At 34.6% G+C, this 21,709-nt stretch overlaps 1 protein-coding gene across 1 annotated transcript in view; it reads right to left on the bottom strand.

The window, feature by feature from the left end:
* HECTD1 (HECT domain containing E3 ubiquitin protein ligase 1) overlaps positions 1 to 21,709 on the bottom strand; it is a 117,540-nt gene that overhangs the window by 24,009 nt on the left and 71,822 nt on the right. The window contains exons 15-25 of the mRNA XM_006835365.1: positions 20,897 to 21,031; positions 20,219 to 20,365; positions 18,197 to 18,291; positions 14,412 to 14,517; positions 12,041 to 12,175; positions 11,240 to 11,379; positions 10,596 to 10,919; positions 9,453 to 9,619; positions 9,179 to 9,355; positions 4,463 to 5,299; positions 3,550 to 3,771 (exon numbers count right to left, since the gene is read on the bottom strand). Of these exons, the coding sequence (XP_006835428.1) occupies positions 3,550 to 3,771; positions 4,463 to 5,299; positions 9,179 to 9,355; positions 9,453 to 9,619; positions 10,596 to 10,919; positions 11,240 to 11,379; positions 12,041 to 12,175; positions 14,412 to 14,517; positions 18,197 to 18,291; positions 20,219 to 20,365; positions 20,897 to 21,031 (2,485 nt within the window). The remainder of the gene's footprint in view (positions 1 to 3,549; positions 3,772 to 4,462; positions 5,300 to 9,178; positions 9,356 to 9,452; positions 9,620 to 10,595; positions 10,920 to 11,239; positions 11,380 to 12,040; positions 12,176 to 14,411; positions 14,518 to 18,196; positions 18,292 to 20,218; positions 20,366 to 20,896; positions 21,032 to 21,709) is intronic.

Genomic DNA, 21,709 nt, shown 5'->3' with positions numbered 1-21,709 from the left:
AACTGCTTGCTAACCATAAGGTCAGCACTTTGAATTTACCAGTTACTCCTCAGGAGAAAAGAGGAAACTTTTAGCACCCATAAAGATTTATAGCCCCAGAAACTCTATACAGTCAGTCACTATGAGTTGCTGCCAACTCCACAGGACACAATCACCATATATAAAAATAGTAAAAATTTTGTATTGTCCCACATAAATGAAGATGCTGCCAAGTTTCTCTTCACAAGATCTAAATAAAAAAACAGTAATAATGGGATTAAAACAGGAAAGATTTTTGGTGTGGTGCTGTGAAATAAGCACTAGACTGCTAATTGCTAGGTCAGTGGTTCAAACCCCCAGCTCAGAAAGCCTCTACAGGGTCGCTATAAGTCGAAACTGACTTGACAGCACTCAATCACAAGAGAGAAATAAAACTCAACATAACACCAAACAATGAATAAAAGGGTATATTCTATATCCCAAAAGTACTTTCAGAAGATAATTAGTGTCTAAGGTACAGTTTTTATCGCTGTGATGCTTTGGAACCACACTGTGTCTTAACAAGCAATGGTAAATCACAGCTTGTGGTTGGCAACACTTTTTTTTTTTAATTTACTGACATAAAACAATAGTTTGTCATATAATCACTGGCGTCTTACGAAATACATTACTTCCTAATACACTTAAGGCGCCATTAAGTTTCCTACAGTTTAAACAGTGGTCCTCATAGACATGATATAATGGTAGACAAAACATATCAATTTCATTTCTGATGTATTTAATAACGCAATTGTCTATTTTCATATATTGAAAGTCTAATCGTAATATATTATTCATAAAGTTTGTGGAAAAATACAATAGAAAGATAAGGAATCTTTTCCATGAACTTTCTGAAGCCCCCTCTTACACTGAAGTCAGAATTATTACTCATCCTCTTTCCTTATTTACCAGATAGTATAAAAACAAAATTATCATTAAAAGCTCATTTCATTGATTTGACCACATTAGACAATGTAACCATGTCCTTTAAAACATATATATATGTAGCATAGTAAAAATTCTCATCCATAGAAATTTTCTTATAATATGAACATTAACCTGATCCTTCATACCAGTGTTTTAAACTCTTCTAGTTTTAATAAAGGAGTCCTGGTGTGGTGCTGTGGGCTAATGTGTCAGACTGCAAAGTCATTTGAACTGTAAGGTCAGTGGTTCAAGCTCACCAACTGCTCCTTGGAAACCCTATACAGGGTAGCTATGGACTGGAATCAACTCAACGGCACTTAATAACAACAACAATTTTAGTAAAAGTTTTCGTCATCTTTAACAGTTTAAAAACCCTAATCAGTAACCCTAGCTTTTTTTCTAGTAGCTAGTATACCCACTAGTTAGCATGCTCACAACACCTTCTCTAACTTCACATGATCAAGAACTAATGTTTCCAAGTTAACAAATGAGAATGCAAGAACAGATTCCATAAAAAACACAAAATTGAAAAATAAATTATTCAGTGAATTTACCATATTTTGGTGTAATAATCATTTTGCTACACACATTTAATAGAAAAAGTATAAGTAGAGAAATGTATCACTTTCCTAAAACCATGCATCAAATCAAATTTGTCCTAAATCCACAGGAAAAAGAAAACATATAGAAATAGAATACATACAAAATAAAATACATTCCCATCAATTTTCTTAATTTCGAAATTACAAGAGAGATTTTTTTTTAAAAACAGGCATTGTAATCAAGGTTGTGTGCTAAAAGTTATTACTTGTTATTAAGTACAACTGTGTCGGTTCTGACTCAAAGTGACACTGTGTAAGGTTTCCAAAGAGCGGCTGGTGGGTTTGAACTGCCAATCTTGTGCTTAGCAATCCATATCCTAACATAAATTGTCTTGATTTTAGAATTACAAGAGATTAAAAAAAAAAAAAGGCAATATGATCAGTTTTGTGCTAGAAACTACTCCAAAATAATGCTGATGGAAGTACAAGCTTTTAAATCAATTTGCCAATTACCTTTTTAGAAATGTATCCTACATAAATATACAAAATTACACTTCAAGGATATGCAAATATACCAATGTTTCCAATAATGAAAAAGTATGCAACTTAAGTATCAAAACCAGAAAAATGCCAATATAAATGTACTGAAACCCATCTAATGAGGCAAAAATATTTTTATATTGTATGGAATGAGCTCTGGTAGTATAGTGGCTACAAATAGGGCTGCTAACCTCAATGTCAGCAGTTTGAAACTACCAGCTGGTTCCACATAAGAAAGCTTTGGAAACCCTATACAGGATCGATATGAGTCGGAACCGACTCCGTGGCACATAACTACCACCACCACAAGTAAATGAAGAGGTTAGGCTGTAAAGAATATAATTATTTTGCTTAAAAAAAAAAAAGCACATACAAATCAAATGTTAACAATGGCAGTCCACACAAATTTCAGCCTCTTCTACCCTAAGAAGATAAGAGCTAGATGGTGCCAGGCAACTACTATCATCCAAATGGACAGATCTCGAAGACTCACTGAGCCTATTATTCTGAGATACCTATTTAAACCTTAAACTGAAATTATCCCTTTTAGTTGAATAACAGATGGGCTCATAAAATAGAGTATCACACATGAATTAAGCTCCTTTAAAAAAAAAAAACCATTTATATAAGGCCAAATAATCAAGAGGATAAGGGGAACTAGAGAACTGAAAATGGTACAACCAGATTGGAACGAATGAGAATGCTACATAGTATAAAATGTAATGAGTATTATTAAATAATTTGTATGTTTTTAAGTGCCCCCATCGAGTCAGTTCTGACCCATAGCGACCCTGTATAGGGTTTCCAAGGAGAAACTGGTAAGCTTGAACTGCCAACTTTGCAGTTCAAACGGCTTTGCAGTCTGGCCCATTAATGTATATAAGAATTGTTAAATGGGAGATGAATTTTTGGGTAAACATTCACCTTAAACACATTTTTGTTATTTAAATGACTGGTGCTGTTGTTCAGTACCTTAGAGTCAAAGCAACCCTGTATAGGGTTTCCAAGGAGTGGTTGTTGAGCTTGAACTGCCAACCTTATGGTTCAAATCAACCTTGCAGTCCAGCACATTAACGCACAGTGCCATAACTGTGGTTATCTCTGGGAGGTGAGGATTAGATAATTTTAATTTTCTCTACATGTTCTACAAAGTATTCCTTTTCCAGTAAGATAAAATATGGTGATTAGAAACACATATTTTCATAGAATAAAATAACTTTATTAAGTCTGATTCTAGTATGGGCAGTGACATGATGTAACTATAGAACTTTCTAACCAAAATTAGTTCTTACAACAGAACTTCATCAGTAACAAAAGACGAAAAAGTTCCTACATGTCAATTTTGTTTATAATCAGGTAATTTCTTAACAGTTTTTCACACTACTGTGAGTTTTCCCATTATACATGAAGATGCCATATTTTTAAGAAGACAATACTAAAATTAGAAACATCATGAAAGAAACATAACAAATGCATTACTATGTGGCTATCTAAATATTTTAATTTGAAACCATACACTTACCATATAAGGAATACTCTGCTTCCTGACCTGTGTCACTCTCACTGGAAGTTGATGTGAGGCTGGTGGTTAAAGTATTACTTAATGGCTGGCCAACTGATAAAACTGTTGTTGCTGTAGCTACATTGCTGCTACTAGTCACACTGGACGTTGACATAGTCACTGTTGATGTAGTACCAGGTGTGGTCAAATTAGGAAAACTTTGAGCACCCATAAGAGGAGAAGCTAAAGGTAAAAATGAAGCAAATAAGTACAAATATGTGTGTTTTTATGAACCTCTGAAAACCCAGGTTTTATATTAAAAAAAAAATAAGGCCATGAAACACACGAATAAAAAGACTGACGAGCAACAACTTTGGGAAACCAACTAAGATCCAAATAAACATTCTGATTTTTATAGCACTCTCCCACCCCTTAAAAAATTACACCTAGTTTTTTTAAAAAAAAGTAAAACAGGCAATGAAATAATTCCCAATGATATTGTACATGGGAATTATTTTGACCTATTAATAACTTAAATTATAATAAAGTTCAAAGGCTAAAATCAATTGGGGACCTAGCTAAAAGATTTATCAACGTAATGCTATGGATTTAGTGAACTACGATCATATTTAACAGCCATCTATTCAATTCACAACTTTAATTAATCATTTATTATAAAAAAAATAAAGACAATTATTTTATTGTTTTATTCTTTCAGATTAAGAGGTTCTTTACATCTTATCTGAATTTTTTTAATATTATGATTCTTTAGAACTCAACTTCTAAATTTGAAGCACTAAATTTGATGCAGTTGTAACTAATATAGTTCATGATCCAGTTAAAGGTTGCAGTAGCACCCACTGAACCAGAGACCCTACTTTGGATTCCTCACAAAGAAAAAAAGCATTGGTTCTGTAAGGAAAAGCTCACTTACTTGCTGTGCTCATCACATTCCTCCCCAAAGTATTAGTGTTGTTATCACTGCTGCTTCGGCTTAGGTTCATGTTGTTTGTGGCATTAGTCCGTGCTATGTTTGCCACTCTCCTTACAAAACTTTCCAAGCTAGATGTTTCTCTTGAGGATAGGTTAGGTACACTTGCACTAGAGCTCATGGGAGCACCAGCAGCCAACAAAGAACTCACTGACAGTCTGTTACTTGCTGAAGAGCTAAGGGGTCGTTGTGAAGCTGCTTCTTTATTAGTTAAGTCAGATACTGAACTAACATCAGGAGAGCTAACACTAACAATTCCCATAGATATTGCACTAGACTCCCCAGGAGTACGGACAGAACTATCAGGGCCTAACTTCCTCTCAGCATTTTCACTTCCCGTTTCCGCTGTTAAGGTGCTGGTGCTTGCACTGGAAGATGACCCTATGTCTGCTTGAGGGACGTTTTCAGCAGATGAAAGAACAACAATTGGTTCATAGACATCAACTCCTGAAACTATACTGTGCTCCATTACAATTTCTGATCTCCGTTCCGTTTTGGTCGAACCCAAGCTGATGTCGCTGCTACTGGCCACGCTACACACAGAACTGCTGCTTCCTTTTCTACTTGAGGAGCCTGCAGCAGCAGATGTCTTGTCTGGACAGTTGTTTTTCACCAAGCTGCTCCATGATTGCGTTGTGCCTGAAACAGTGGATGAAACAGGTTTGGGTGATGCCACTGTATCAGGGTCGTACCCTGGTGCAAGCTTGAGGTCAAATTTTCCTTCTGCGCCCATACGGTAAGAGTTTGAGCCACCAGCATCCCAGGTGACATCAATCCAGCCTGGAAAGGGACAGGAGTTTGTGAGACCCAGCAGAAAGCATATAGGAGCGTGTAAGACAGTAGCTCCACATATGGGATCAGCTTTTCATCAGTGCCGTATTTCTGAATATCTACAAGTCATTTAAGGTCTGTCAACGAATATAAAATGTATATTATTAGATTCGAATCAGTGTATCCTTTGGATGCTTAGGCTAGCTATCCGAAAGTCTGTGTCATTTGACTCTGATGACAAAATTATGTAAAGAAATATGTAGCATATATAAAATTTCTGAGAAATTTAAGAAATTCTTCTTATTTCCCTTATTTCAGAACTGTTCACTCTAGTGTTATTTAAAAATAATGTCAGGGTCTTGTTTATATCTATTGATACATGTTTTAAATGGGAGAACTAGTTACAATTAAACAAATAGTAAAACACAACATTAGCAAGTATAAATGGAGTCTTGGGAGTAAGACTTTTTAATTGCTAGATATGATTATGTAGCCTAATGATATTTTCATTTAAAAGTGATGATTCAACATTAATTTGTTTGTATTAAACCCTCTAAGTGACCGACAAAATATTAAAGTATCATGGTAGAAATTTTAGGTCATTATTTCAAATAAAACACTAAGTTAGTATTTTGGTTGTGTTCTCCAAGTGGTTTCTGTTATGATTGTTGTTGTTGTTGTTGTTAAGTGCCGTCGAGTCGGTTCCGACCCATAGCGACCCTGTTATGATTAGGTCTAATAAATTTGAAAAAGCACAGTAAACTCTAAATATTAAAATTAAGAAGCATGTCAAGCTTTTAATTACAACATGCATGCTAAAAGCTAACAACTTAAAAGAGTAACATTTAATTTATATTTGTTTGTACTTGGAAAATGATACTTAGTCCTTTAAATAAGAAAAATAGCTAATTAACTACCCAAAGCAACATTATAACTTTACATACTAGAAAGAAAATAGATTATTTTATAATCTTATTTGAGTTTCAAAGCTAATAATTACCTCAGGGGGCACTACAAAATAAAATTTATATTTTTAAAATAGAAACAGTGTTGATAAAGTTTAAAAAATACACATGAATAAATATATTATTAAGTCTAGTTCACGTATGAATTTGATGAGATTCAAAGCAGTGTAAGTAAAACTGAATTACTATGCAGATTATCTGCATATGAGTTCTCTGAGAGGAAAACTAACTGACCCAAATCTATATTAAATAGCTTAGATGTGATTTCAATTACCTCATTTTATTTTGTATGCTAAAATCACCTTGAAAGAAACATATTTAATTATCTTTTCTGCTACATGAAGATGTTGAGCAAAGGCAAGGTTCAAAACATCTTAAAATCCCAAATAAAAGTAATACCTGTGTGGTATTTATTGGTCCAAGAATATACCAATAATTTATTTCAGGGCAGTTATCAAAATTTGTAATTATATGCCTGTTGATTATAACCAGGGAAGCTGGTTATACATCTGAAGTCTAATAAAGTAACTCGACATAGTAGAAACTCAATATTTATAGAATAAACTAATAAATGGCTAATTGCTAGCAAACATTTTAAAAAGAAACAGATTTACTTTATATAACATGGGAAAATACTACAAAACACAACAAACTCAGATTAGAGTTTAGAATGTGTTTAAGCTGGTATCTCAAACCTAGAGAGAGAAAAAAGTAAAAAAGGGAACAAAGAAACTATACATAACTATCACAAAACCCTTGACTTCTTTTATCACCAAAAGATAGTTTATAAATAAGTAGGTTAATATAAGTATTTGGAAACTGACAAAGGTTTTAAAACACAATTTTAACAGGAATGACCATCTTGGTCAGCCAAAATGCTAAACCTCTGCATTTATCAGATAAGCAAAAGCAGGTCTTCCTTGATTACCAAATTGTGCAATTACAGTTAAAAGTATTCCTATGCAGTTGCTTCAATCAACTCCGGTTTCATAAAATTCACATACACACACAAAATTGCATTTATATACCCCCACCTAGTCTACTTTCAGGAGTCCTGGTATGGCACTGTGGGTTAATGTGCCAGACTGCAAAGCTATTTGAACTGCAAGATCAGGGATTCAAACTCACCAGCTGCTCCTCGGAAACCCTATTAAGGGTTGCTATAGGTTGGAACGACTCGACAGCACTTCACAACAACAACAACAATGTATTTTCAGGACTGTGGTGGCTCTGTATGATAAGCACTGGACTGCAAACCATGAGGTCAGCAGTTTGAGCCAACTAGCTGCTCCTAGGGAGAAAGATAAGGCTTTCTGCTCCTGCAAAGATTTACAGCCTTGGAAACTTTATGCAGGGTCACCCTGAATCAGAATCAACTTGACAACAATTAGCAACAATAAAGTCTACTTTCATTAGATCACATCAGGACTAATAATTAGGGGGAGTGATAACAATTAAACTATTTCACTAAAATGCCTGATATTAATATCTCAAATGTTACCGTTATTTATAAATTTCAGCAGTTACATATATGCTCAATCAAGGTATAACTAAAAATAAATTCACATTTTAAAAGTGCCTTTAATGGTGTGGTAATTTGAGGAAAAACTTTATATGTATAATACATATAACCAAAGTTTTAACTATATTATATTTAACTATATAAATATTTAAGGGAGCTCTGGTAGCGTAGTGGTTACGAATTGATCTGTGAACCACAAGGTCAGCAGTTCGAAACTACCAGCAGTTCTGCAGGAGAAAGAGGAGGCTTTCTGCTCCCGTAAAGACTTATAGCCTCGGAAACCCTGTTCAGGGTCGCGATGGGTCAGAACCAACTCGATGGCACTTCACAACAACATATATATATTTAACTAAACATCATATCACAAAGTGACTGTATTATGATATAAATACTATTCATTCTCCAAAACACTGTCATTTCAATCATATCTCTGTAGGCACTTGGTGTACATTGAAAATAAAAACATTCTCTCTGATGTTTTTTAATAATGGGTAAAATAGTTAAGAAACCTCTATTGTTTAGGTAAATTACCTGCTAATAAAACAGCCTATAGTTTTAAAAAAAATTAGTCAGTATAACTGCTTCTAAAAATAACAGTAAATTATTAAGTCACTCTAGACTTCCCCTAAAATATACAGCAGCAAAGGTGAAAATAAACTTGATTTTAAAACAATGACACTTACAAAACATTAAAGTTAAAAATGCCAAAAAGCTGGTATGACTAAGAAATGCTGTGAGACACCTCATAACCTCCGAATAAAGACTGTGATTCTTATTCTGTACTCTACTGAAAAACAGTAATTAAAAATATCATGTCCCATCTTCCGTCTTATTTATAATAATACAGTAAAATAGTATTGCCTAATTCCTGTGAGGACAAGGGAAAAGCCTAAACCTCCTAATAAAGACTGTGATTCTTATTCTGTACTCTACTGAAAAATAGTAATTAAAAATATTATGCCCCATCTTCCGTATTATTTATAATAATACAGTAAAATAGTATTGCCTAATTCCTGTGAGGACAAGGGAAAAGCCTAAGACATGAAATAAAGTACAGAGGAACCTTGTGAATACAAAACTAAGAAAAAAGGGGCATGTGGAGGAAGAAAACGTGTTTTGAGGTTAATTCAACTTACAATAATCTGTTAAACATTTCAAAAATCAGCTTGTAAGTTTCTAGACAGATTTTGCATAGTAAGTTTCTAGTCAAAACCCAGTAACATAAAAGCTATCCTATTTCTAAATAAACACGTGTCCATTTCTAATGTGAAACCAACAGATCAGTTCTTCTATCTAGTGTTAGTATATACACCCAATTTATAAAAATCCCAAAGTAACATAAAACAAGAAATTTCATGTTCGTAGTTGGTTTCTAAACTACAAGTGCTAAGACCTCCTCACCATTATGCAGTTCTCCTGTGACAGTGCCTTCTCCCTGTGGGCTGCCATCCTGGTCTCGCCATTTCCAATCAAGGCCTCGGATCACACGAGCCCCTGGGACCATGTATTTCAGAACCTGGGAGCGTACTAAACGTCTCTGTCTTCTAAGATTAGCTTCTGCTTCTTTAGCTGCCTTTCCTGTAAGGTAGAAATTATAACACCATAAACAAAATCACTTTGTATAAACTTAATGAGTGATCTCATAAGTTAGAAGAACTTCTTATCAGCTTTTTACCTAGCTGGTCTTCACATACTCCATTTACAGTGCCATAAAGTTCAAATCCAGATAGTGAGAGGTAGTGTGTCTGCCCACTAGCATTCTTCCCCATTTGCTTTATTCTCACGTGTCTCCACCCCTGTTTTTCATCCTTGGGTGGATCAAGAGGCCAGGTTGCTGTTGACCTGTAAATGAGTTGCGGAAAAAATAATTTAAAACCCAATAAAAAGATGTTTAAGGTGAAGAAAATATTTTACATAATAGAGAACCATAAGGAAAAAAAACTTTCAATTTAGTCTGTAGTTTGGAACAAAAATCAAAAAAACAAAGGAGAAAAAAGTAGTCTAAAAGTTAGAAATGTTTAAACATTCAGTGATTTATAACTAACTGAATTTAAAAAAATAAACAAAGCTTGAAAAAAAAGAGTAAGATAATCTTTTAGTTTAAACCTAAATTCTTCCAGTCTTAAATTCCATATTTAAATTTTAACTTTACACAATATATTGAATGTGTAAAGCAAAAGCAATAAACTCCATACCATACCATTTTATACCCCTTAAAATGAGCCACAGACAATAAACGACCCTACATAGGGAAAGGGTTTCCAAGGAGCAGCTGGTAAACTGCTGTTCTTGCAGTTCAAACAACTTCGCAGTCCAGCTCATTAACACAGCACCAAACCATCTCTCTCTCTCTCTATATATATATATATGCACACACACACATATATATATACATATATTGTTGTTGTTGTAAAGTGTTGTTGAGTCGGTTCTGACCCATAGCGACCCTGTATAGGGTTTCTGAGGTGCAGTTGTGAACTTGAAGAGCCGACCTTGCAGTTCAAATGGCTTGCAGTCTGGCACATTAACACACAGTACCACCAGGACTCCATATATATATATGTGTGTGTGTGTGTGTAATTTAAAAAATTAATTGGCTATTCTTTCTGCTGATACTCAATCTAAATCTTTTGACAAAGTTTTGTTAAAGCCAGTACTTTAAAATTGATGCACGTATATAATCTGATAATTTATGTGTAGAAAAAGAAAAATCTTGCTTCAACGTTTCACCAAGAGAGCTCTAAGGGTATATAATTATTTAAAAAAACCAAACAGTTCCTTATTGAGCTTTCTAATTTGCAAAGAACCCTCAACTAACCCTGGTTCATTGAGACTGCAGTCATCAACATGGGTATACAAAGAAGTCCAGTTCTGTCCATCTTTGGATACCTGGAAAACCCAATTTCTCAATGCAGATCTTCCATAACCACGTGCATGACGAAGTGTATAAGCTGATGGTATCACCCACAGACCCAGATCTATGGCAAACCAAGCATTCTTATCATCGTTGCTATGACAATTTAAAGCTGAATTATCACGGCTTAAAATATCTTCTAAGCGGCCATAAGGTAGATTTCTTCCTTCTGATGATGTTACTACTACAAGTCCATAAGCAGCTGGATTTACCCATTCATATGCAGTTCTAAATAGAAATATTAAAAAAAGATCAGTTGACAGTTTTAAATATAAAATTATATTAAATTTATTAATACTCTGTAAGTAGCAATTTAAACATTTTTCTTCATAAAAATAATTTAGGTAATATGAAACTTAAGCTATAGAATGTTTTAAAACTGCAGGATACTAAACGAATAATTCATATACAGCATGATGAAACAGATCAATGACACTGATTTATATATATGCAAATATGTGAGTATATACACACACACATATTTAAAACCACATTTGTTCTACTACCTAGAATTCTTTTCACAGGTGACTTAAAATAAAATGACTTACTTGGCATTTGTTCCAATCCAGTAAATAATTCCATTTTCATCAAAATCATGCTGGTGTCGAAATATGAAATTTTGACCTTCTCTTAATTTTCGAACAAAAACAAATGAAGATCTGTCAAAATCATACCACTGCTTTGCTACCTAAATCAAACAAATTTAGACATTAACCTCGTCAATGTTTGCAAATGTATTATCCATATTTTCTCTCCCTTTAATGTGAATTTCCTTTTATTGTAACAGATGCTCATTAAAATGTATTTGAAAAATCCACACAAAAAAACATTCCAATATTAATATCAAAAAGCATTTCTTTAACATATCACTTCAATGTATGTTGTTGTAGATTCAGTTCCAACTTAGAGCAACCCTGTATAATAGGATTTCCAAGGAGTGGCTGGTAGGTTTAAACTGCCAACCTTGTGGTTAGCAGTCCAGTGCTTATCCTACCTACAGGTGCCATACCAGGACTATTTCAACGTATAGAGTAGACCAAAGTTTTGATCATGAAGTCTGTACAAAAACATTTTTCTATTATCATATTTTATACATTTTGATAACTATATTATATTCAAATGAGAATTAGCTACTTGATATTTCTTTATTGACTGAGATATTATTCAATATTTCAGCAATACAAACAATGATAATTTTTTTTGTATCATTTATGGAATATATAAAGATTATTTTCTTAGAATAGATTTCCGAAAACAGGATCACACTGTATCGTCATAATCTCTGGATACTAATCTCTCTAAAGGGCTACATTGAAGCAGAGAATGCCATTTCCTTGCAATAAGCTTACCATTTTCAAGAGATACTGTTCTAAAGATTCAACTGTGGCTAAGGGTTCCATCTTCAACATTCTGCCAGTTCGATCTATCAAAGCAGTCTCACCAGGTGCACGCTCCAACCGAAACCTTAATCGTCTTGTAAGAATCTACAAAGAAATGATGAAAATACCTTCACTTCTTTTTTCTTAGAATTATAAGAACATAGTTTAGATTTACAAAGAATAAACAGAAAGAAAAGATAACATGTATTTCTTAATAATGTAAAAAAAGGGGGGGCTTTCTGAATAAGTGCTTGTAGCTATCAAGCCAAAAAAAAAGATAACTAGTTAGAATTTCTATATAATTTCAACAGTATGTGGTTTAAATAGAATTATAAAATTCTTTAACAGAAATATTACATATCTAACTTATAATTCCAATCTTACAGATAAAATTTCTGAAAATGATATGTTGAGCTAATTATCTTCTTCAAAGCTAGACCATATAATTAAATAATGTTACATTAAATAATATACAGCTAATATACTTTAAAAACATGAGTCTTTAATCCAAAACATTTTAGCAAGCAACAAGTATAGACTAGTAACTTTAGGTAGTTTCACTTCTTTATCAATCTTAACTAATTTCTATAGTTGTCAAGTGTCATTGAGTTCCTTCCAATTCATAGCGACCCTGTATAGGGTTCTGAGGAGCAACTGGTGAGCTTGAACCGCCAACCATGCAGTTCAAACCAATCTTTACAGTTCAGCACATTAATCCGCAGCACCACACCAGGGCTCCAATTCCTGTGGAGACATAATTAGGTATCTGTTTTAAGGAGCCCTAGGATAACTGGTGTGACACTGTGGGTTAATGTGCTGGACTACAAAGTTTGAAATGCAAGGTCAGTGGTTCAAGCTCACTGGCTGCTCCTTGGAAACCCTATACAGGGTTGCTGTAAGTTGGAAGCAACTCAACGACACTTAATAACAACAACAAGTAACAAATTATGGAGTCCTGGTATGGTGCCATAGAATAAACACTGTACCACTAACAGCAAGGTTGACAGTTCAAACTCACCAGCCGCTCTTTGGGAACCCTATAATGGGTCACTATGAGTTGAGACTGACTCAATGGTACTTAACAAGTGGCAAATTGGTTATGCACTCAATTGATAACTGAAAGGTTGGCAGATCAAACCCACCCAGGTTCTCCAAGAAAGACCTGGCAACTTGGTGTGTAAAGATTATAGCCTACGGCACCTATGTGGGTTCTATTCTGTTACCTGGTTAACTATGAATCAACATAGCCCCGACTACACACAATAGCAATATGTTGGTAGTACTGCAGACTCTAAAACTACCACAGGATACATTCCTGGGCTTCCTGTCTTTGGATCTTGCACAACTACCTAAAAATGAGAAGGATATAATAAAAGATGTTGGTCCCCATAGGACTGTAAAAGCAGCCAAATTCTGAATTCTTGAGATCTATGAGTATTTTTACCTTACTAATGTATATATACCAGGCACAGAACTGAAAAACAAACGAACCATACAGGACCCTCGCTCCCCTCTAGTCAAGTGTCTGAAACAATATGCAAAGTAGCTCTATACAACTTGTTTACTATGTCTAAAAGTCAAGTATGACAAATATCCTACATAACCCCTCTAGTCTGGGGCCTAAAGGTTAAAATAACACAACTAGGTTCTCAGGCAAGTTTTGTTTGTCATGACTAGGCACTGTGTGAACAAATGTAGATTTTTAGTCACTTAGTAAAATCTTTATTTAAAGAACCTATTACATGCAACTAAGGGCAGGGACGTTGGATAAAAGCAAGATTCAAGACAGTAGGACCTGCTAGAAATTACTGAAGTAACCCATAGAGATGTCATAAAGAGATTTGGGCTAGAATATTCACATCAGGATCATTAGAAATGGCACAGGTAGAGGCCATCCAGCTGTAACCAATGACGAAAAAGATGTATTAAAATTTTTTTAAATGTCCTTATTTGCTGATACACAGAGACAAGAAAGGGAGCAGAACAGAGAATCCTTTTCTTTCTCTGCTTTCTCCAATGACTTTTTTTCCATTTATGATTTACTAAATATGAGAGAGAGTCATAGTAACGGTGTGGGTTAATGCGCTGGACTGCGAGGCCGGTTTAAACTGCAAAATTGGTTATAATAAAGTTTACTTACAGAGTAAATTCATTACTTTCCATAGTGATGTGATTAAACTGGAAATAACAATATACTCAAGAATCACTAAAAAGAACAATCAAATATTATTTAAGACACAGTTTTTAGAGTAAGCAGAATTATTCTTTTTTTTTTTTTAAGTATAAGATGGTTCCTCACTATATTCAGCAATAGCAGTTAGTGCATTTTTTTCATGGTTACCTGGAGGTTATATGTAGATCCTGGTGTATCATACAAATGGAGAGGTAGTCGTTCAATAGATTCTAGCACAGCAATTAACTTTCTAATTAATGCAACTGCTGGTCGACTGTGAGGAAAAACATTCATTATTTATAAGTGTCTATAGGATTGAATGCAAAAGTTCATTTAGTAACTATGGTAAACAATCTCATACTTTGTTCATGAACACAAAGAGAAACTTAATTTTATAATTTACTATTTCTATCTATATATTAGATACAAATTTCAACATCCTTTATTTAAGAGTAAAACATTTCATTTTTCTAAAAAAATTAACTGCATTCACAGCAGGGTTTTTTTTGAAGTTTAAGCAATTTTATTATGTAATGTTTGGTACAAAAATATAACATAAAGCAGCACACTTTTAGATGTATATTTGATACAAGGGTATAATCAGATATACCTTCTAACATATTATTGGTTAAAGTATAAATTGCAATACCCTTTCTGGAAAACAATTTGATAATATGCATCAAAAATTGTTTTTTAAATACTGTCTGTAACCTTACAAGACTGATGGAAAGCTTATCTTGATCTTAATGCAATGCTTTTTGATTCCTGGTGTGGTGCTGTAGGATCAGCACTGGATTGTGAACCACAAGGTTGGCAGTTCAAACGCATCAGCTGCTCCTGGAAAAGCCTATACAGGGTCGCTATGAGTCGGGACTGACTGAATGGCACTTCACAACAACAATCTGTAACCTTTAGCACATAATACCACATAAAGAAATCTATGTAAAAGAATTTTTCCTCTGAGACTTTTAATAGTAGTAACGATTTGCAAATTAGACGATGGTTAAGTTAAAAAAAAAAAAAAAAGTTACAAATACGAAAACATTTGCTAAACCAAAACTACCCAAATGTGAAGCTATTAATTTTCGATATATTCTTCTAGGTCTATCAACTTCTGAAGGCAGTGTTTCCATCTCACTAGCTGTTCTCCAAAGAAGTCTGTACTCAATAGTAAATAATTGTTATAAGGACTGACGGCGAAGGTTGGAAATGTAAAGGTGGGCGTTTTGTAGCAAAAGGAAGGGAATGATTCACTTTGCAGTGTAGGAGCCGAGGTCCCTAGAACCATCAAGGAAGAAGAGCGGAGTGTGAGACCTACCCAGAGAAGCAGTGGCACCAGAGATGAATGTTGAAACTATGATGTGGAGAGATGGAATGGCTGGGGACTCTAGACCCAGAAAGGGAGAAGGGCTGTGTGCTGACAACCTGAGGGCAGGCTTGGTTGATGATGCATAGAGGGGATTCTAACCATGGCAATGAAACAATGACCAGTGGGCATTCTGTATCCTTCTACAAAATCTATACAGATACCTTTGGGAATACCAAGAAACATTGACCTGAACTGACATGTTTGTTTTGAACTTCACTGGCCCTGAAGATCCCCTTGGAAGCATTATTTTGATTGGACCTTGCTCTTAGTAGTAGTTGTTGTTAGGTGACATAGAGTTGGTACCGACTCATAGCGACCCTATGCACAACAGAACGAAAACACTGCCAGGTCCTGGGCCAACCTCACAATTGTTGCCACGCTTCAGCCCACTGATGCTGTCACTTTGCCAATTCATCTTGCTAGGGGTCTTCCTCTTTTTCTGACCCTCCACCTTACCAAACATGATATCCTTCTCCAGCAACTGGTCCCTCCTGGCCTCCAAAGAGCACTCTGGCTGTACTTCTTCCAAACACAGATCTGTTTGTTCTTTTGGCAGCCCGTGGCACTTTCAATATACTCCTCCAACACCACAACACAAATGCATCAATTCTTCTATGGTTTTCCTTATTCACTGTCCAGCTTTCACATGCATATGAGGCTACTGAAAATACCATGTCTTGCTCTTAGTGTTGTTGTTAACTGCTGTTGAGTCGATTCCAACCCATAGCAACCCTGTATAGGATTTCCGAGGAGCAGCTGGTAAGCTTGAACTGCTGACCTTGCAGTTCAAACGGCTTTGCAGTCTGGTGCATTAACCCACAGCACCATACCAGGACTCCTATGAGGCTAATGAAAGTGTACCATGTCTTGCTCTTAGTTGTTGTTGTAAAATGCTGTCAAGTTGATTCCAACCCATAGCGACCCTAGTATAGAGTTTACAAGGAGCAGCTGGTGAGCTTGAACTGCCACCCTTGCAGTTCAAAAGGTTTGCAGTCTGGCACATTAACCCACAGCACCACACCAGGACTCCTTGCTCTTAGTAGCATACTGTAAATCCAAGACTTGTCCACAGTTGTGATTCGTTCCATAAAAACATCTTTATTACCTTTGATCTTGCTTAAAAGACTGATGGTATGATCAGCTCTTTGAACTACTAAATCTTCAAGCAATGCTTTTAGCACCCATTGGGCTTAAAGCCTGCTAAGTCCAGAAGGTTTTATGTATAACTGAAAATTCCAAATCATAGGAGATCTCAATTTCAGTAGTCATTGCATCAGTGGTAATGCAATGGTTGTATTCTACAGTTTCTGGACTTCATTTGTTGAATTTGACAAAATTCCCCTCTTGGCTCATTTCTGATATTTTCCTGACCTTTCTTAAAATGCTCAAATCATCTAAATACTGGTAATTTATGTGGGACATTTCCATAAACTTTTTGCAAAGCTTCAGAAATTTAGAAAGATACGCACTTGAGTTTTATCAAAAATTTCATATTATCCCTGACCACAAAGTAGTTTTTTTCCTGTGGCACAAAAAAGTATTCTTTATTTTTGAAGGCATCCTAACTAGCCTAAGACAAGTATATTACTAAGAAAATTTGTCTGCAGCCATCTACTAATCACAGAGACATATTTAAACATGGTTTGTTTAGGAAAAAACCATACATTTAGAACTGGAATCCTAGTAGCAACACTTTTAGAACCTTGCATGTTTGTAAAATGTAACATGCACTCAGTAAAATGGTATTTTGAATAAATGAGATGAAATTCCATTATGAAAAACTTCATTCACATATAAAAGTAGACGAAACCCTATTAGTCCTTGACCAAACCTTTCAATAATTATCTACTAATGGGAGTCCTGGTGTGGTGCTGCGGGTTAATGCACTGGACTGTGGGGTCGGTTTGAACCGCAAAGTCAGCAGTTCAATATCACCAGGTGCTCCTTGGAAACCCTATACAGGGTCACTATGGGTCAGAATTGACAATAGCAATGATCAGTTTGTATCTATCTAAAGCCTATCCATTTTTCCCATCCCATAAACTATGACAAAAATGCCACCAGCTATCATTTCATTTAGAAGTACTTTCAGTATGTACTCTAAGAAGGAATTCTTAAGAAAAAAAGAGAGTATCACACAAATATAATTAATGTCATACATAATCTTTTAAATTTATAATTCTATCTTAAACAGAAATGTAATTTAACTGTGATTAGCTGTATTCCTAGCCAACAAGTAATTTAAACTTGTTTTATTCTATTATATTAAGAAAAACTTTCTCAAAAATTTATTAAACATTTAATGATAAGTGACATTTTTCTTGAATAAGAGTTCCTATTGAATGTATAAGGAATCCCAGTGTGGTGCTGTGGGTTAATGCACCAGACTGCATAGCTGTTTGAACTGCAAGGTTGGCGATTCAAGCTGACCAGTTGCTCCCTGGAAACCCTATACAGAGTCACAATGGGTCAGAATCGACTCAGCAGCAATTAACAACAATCGTATGTATAAAGATTATGGTAGAATAAATTTTTAGAAACTGTACCATCTGTGAAACATTGCAAATATTAGAAGAAGTTTTACCTTTCATCGTCTTCATTTTCACTAAAGGCTGTTTTAAAAACATTTATTCTTTCTACCAGTTGACTGCAATCTTGTTTCATATCTAAATCCATGCTCTACAAAAAATTAGTAGATAGTAGAGGGGGAAAAAAAAAGACCTTTAAAACTGAGATTTATAAAACTCATGCAGAGAGCATCATTAATATATTTTTTAAATCATCAATAAAAAGTAGAATTATTATTTCCTTTCAACAAAAAATTAGTTTGTTTTATCACTAACAGACAATGGCTAACATACATGACTTTTTCCCTTTTCTTAATATTATTGTACAATCAGCAATTATTCTTCTAAATTACTGCTCACAAAAATGTAGTGTGAAATCTGATTTCAGATGATATATGAACACTTACTATTTTAAGTAGCTCTGGTGTAGTGGTTACGAATCGGACTGCTAACACCTCAAGATCGGCAGTTTAAAACTACCAGCTGTTCCACGGGAGAAAGATGAGGCTTTCTGCTCCCATAAAAGATTTGCAGCCTCGGAAACCCTGTGTAGGGTCACTATGAATCAGAACCGACTCCATGGTACTTAACAACAACAACAAACACTTTCTATTTTTATAGTACATATAAAAGGGCTTCAAAAAGTTCATGGAAGAATTCCACTACCTTCCATTCCATTTTTCCCTCAACTTTTGGAAGCTTCCTCGTATAAAATTAGTAGAAAAAATACAAGTGATGTAGCATACCCATGATTTCATAGGTATTATCAAAAACAAAACAAAAAAACACCCAAGCCCGCTGCCATCGAGCTGATTCCAACCTTACAGAACAGAGGAGAACTACTCCCCAGGGCTTGGCTTCTGAGACTGTGTATCTTTATGGGAGTGGACAGCTATATTTTTCTTTCATGGAGTGGCTGGTGGGTCTGACCATGTAATAAACAATTCCATAGTGCCAAAAGAGTTTCTTTATAATGTCATATAGCACTATAATTTTACAAATATAAACAAATTCAAATAATAAAATTAATGAAAGGGATATGTGCAATATTAAGATCAAGAAATTCATAGCCTCATGTACCCTGAGTCCATAAGAATCATATAATGTTTGGCGACCACTACCAACACTTCTGATCAGGGACACAATAGATGGAATCTAATAAGCTAGGAGAAGAATATAAAACAAAACTCAAATTCTTTAACAGTCCAAACTTAATGGACCAGTTTGACTGGAGGAACTCCCTTGAATGATCATCTGAAACAGTCTTTAAACCCTGAACCAAAACTATCCCCTGAAGTCACCTCTTAGTGAAATACCAACCAGACATGTGTAATAAATAAAAGATAATTTCTATGAATATAGTGTCCCATTAAAAGTCCATCTACTCGAGACCATAGGGTTAACAAATATACTAAAGCAAAAACAATACAGTAAGGGGGTAGGAAAATACAGTACTGGAAACAGACAATGAAAATGCAACTAATGTTGCTCAACAATATGCACAGAAAATATCAAATGGATACCTAATTTACTAAATAACCTTTCTCAGAAATCACAATAAAATACAATTTAAAGAAACAAAGATCAAGAAATTAAACTGACAAGTAGAACTAGCACGGGAGAAAACTCAATATTTGCAGGTATATATTGTTGGAATTTGTTACAATAATTATATAAATATGTCTGTCAAATAATCATACAATATTCTTAAACCATCATGTTCATAAACTAAAGGGCTATAGTCTAGGTACATTAGAATAAAGACTTACAAACTTAATCCCTTTTACATAACTTATAAAGAAATCAGAGTAGTAAAAAATAACATTGAATCTTATGATAAAGTGGATAGTTGAACTGAAAAATCAAAATAGACTCAATTATTTAAATCAATAACCACCTAAAGGAAAGGTTGGAGAAATTAAATATATAAACATTTACTATTTAACTTAATAATCCTTGACTAAACAAAAGTTACTCTGCTATAAATCATCTTTAAACTATATTGCACTTTTAACTTTTCTACTACTTGGTAAACTTACATTGTTTAAGACAGTAAGAAGTGCTTGTACTAAGCCACTACTGCACATCTCATAGGGTGAAATTGTGTTTTCATCCTTCAAAAGAACTATTAGGTTTTCTAAAGCTGTCTTCATTAAGTCTCTCCAAGTGTTCTCACCCTCAATACACTAAAAGAAAAACAAAAAACAATAATAATAATAATAAAGCATACCTCTCAAAATACTTATTTTACCATAATATAAATTATCATGAAAACAGACAAGAGAATAAATAACATTAAGAAGTTCAAATTATCTCTATCAGTGTTCAGCAAACTTTTCTGTGAATATTTAGATAGTAAATATTTTAGATTTATACACCACTTGGTCAATATTTCAACCATTATAAGTACAAAAATAATCACAAACAATATGTAAATGATTCTGCGTTCCAATAAAATTTATACTTAGGGACATAGAAATTTACTTTCCAAAATAATGTTCATGTGCCAAAAAACAGTATTTTCTTTTCAATGCCTTCAAAATATCAAAACCATTCTGAGCTCATGGTCCATACAAAAGCAGATAGTAGATCAGATTTTGCCCATGGGCCATATATACGTTTGTCAAACCAATCAATATCCAGAACATGAAAGCTAGAAGACAAAACCAGGAACTATGATTCACCGTGTGTTAAGGAAATCTAGACTATAAACATACTTGTCTATTTGTGTGAAGCTCCCAAGATGACTCTAACTGTGTTGCTATGTTTCTGAGCGTTACCACTACTCCACGAGGCATGCTTTCAACAGCTTTAAAGTGGTCATCATATAAATCTCGAGCCATAGTTCGTACCTACCAAAATAAACAAAGTATAAATTTTCACTATAATTAATAATCTTACCATGTATTCCCTTTTAGCTGTAGGTATGAGACATTTAAGAATTAAAATTTATTGTGCAATGTTAACTTTAAAAAAATATTAGTACCTCCACTCACCGAAGTTAAAAGTTATAATAGTTCCTAGGAGCTGCTGCTGTGTTTGAACTGCCATTGCAGTTAATAGTCCTATGCTTACCCTACCAGGGTTCATTATACTAGTCATTAAAAAAAAAACACAAAAAAAAAACTTACCAGGTATAACTTAAAATTAGTATCATGACTTTGAAAATGAAGCTAATATATTTTTGAAACAGCATTTTCTAGAATTAAGCATTCATTTTGCTATCTCATTAAGTATTAAATCAGGATTGTAAAATACAAAAGATACATTTTCAATTTCATGGTATTAAAAACATTACCACTAGAAGTGGGGTAAAAGCAGCAATGAAGCGGCAAGCTAAGCCCTACAATGTTCTGTGGGCTTCTGTGGACCCAGAGGGGGACCTGGTTGGCCAGCAGTGTGGGGAGACCTGGGGACTCCTGGGCCCAGAGTCAGCGGCGTAGCCACAGAGGACTAGAGTGGAGAGTAAAGCTACCAGCCGATAGGAAGAGAGGGCATATGCACAAGAACACCCACACTTGCAGATGGTA

Source organism: Chrysochloris asiatica, unplaced genomic scaffold, assembly GCF_000296735.1.
Source record: "Chrysochloris asiatica unplaced genomic scaffold, ChrAsi1.0 scaffold00017, whole genome shotgun sequence".
Classification (NCBI taxonomy): domain Eukaryota; kingdom Metazoa; phylum Chordata; class Mammalia; order Afrosoricida; family Chrysochloridae; genus Chrysochloris; species Chrysochloris asiatica.
Note: the sequence above shows the minus strand (reverse complement) of the source record. Positions and strands in the feature narration are given on the sequence as shown.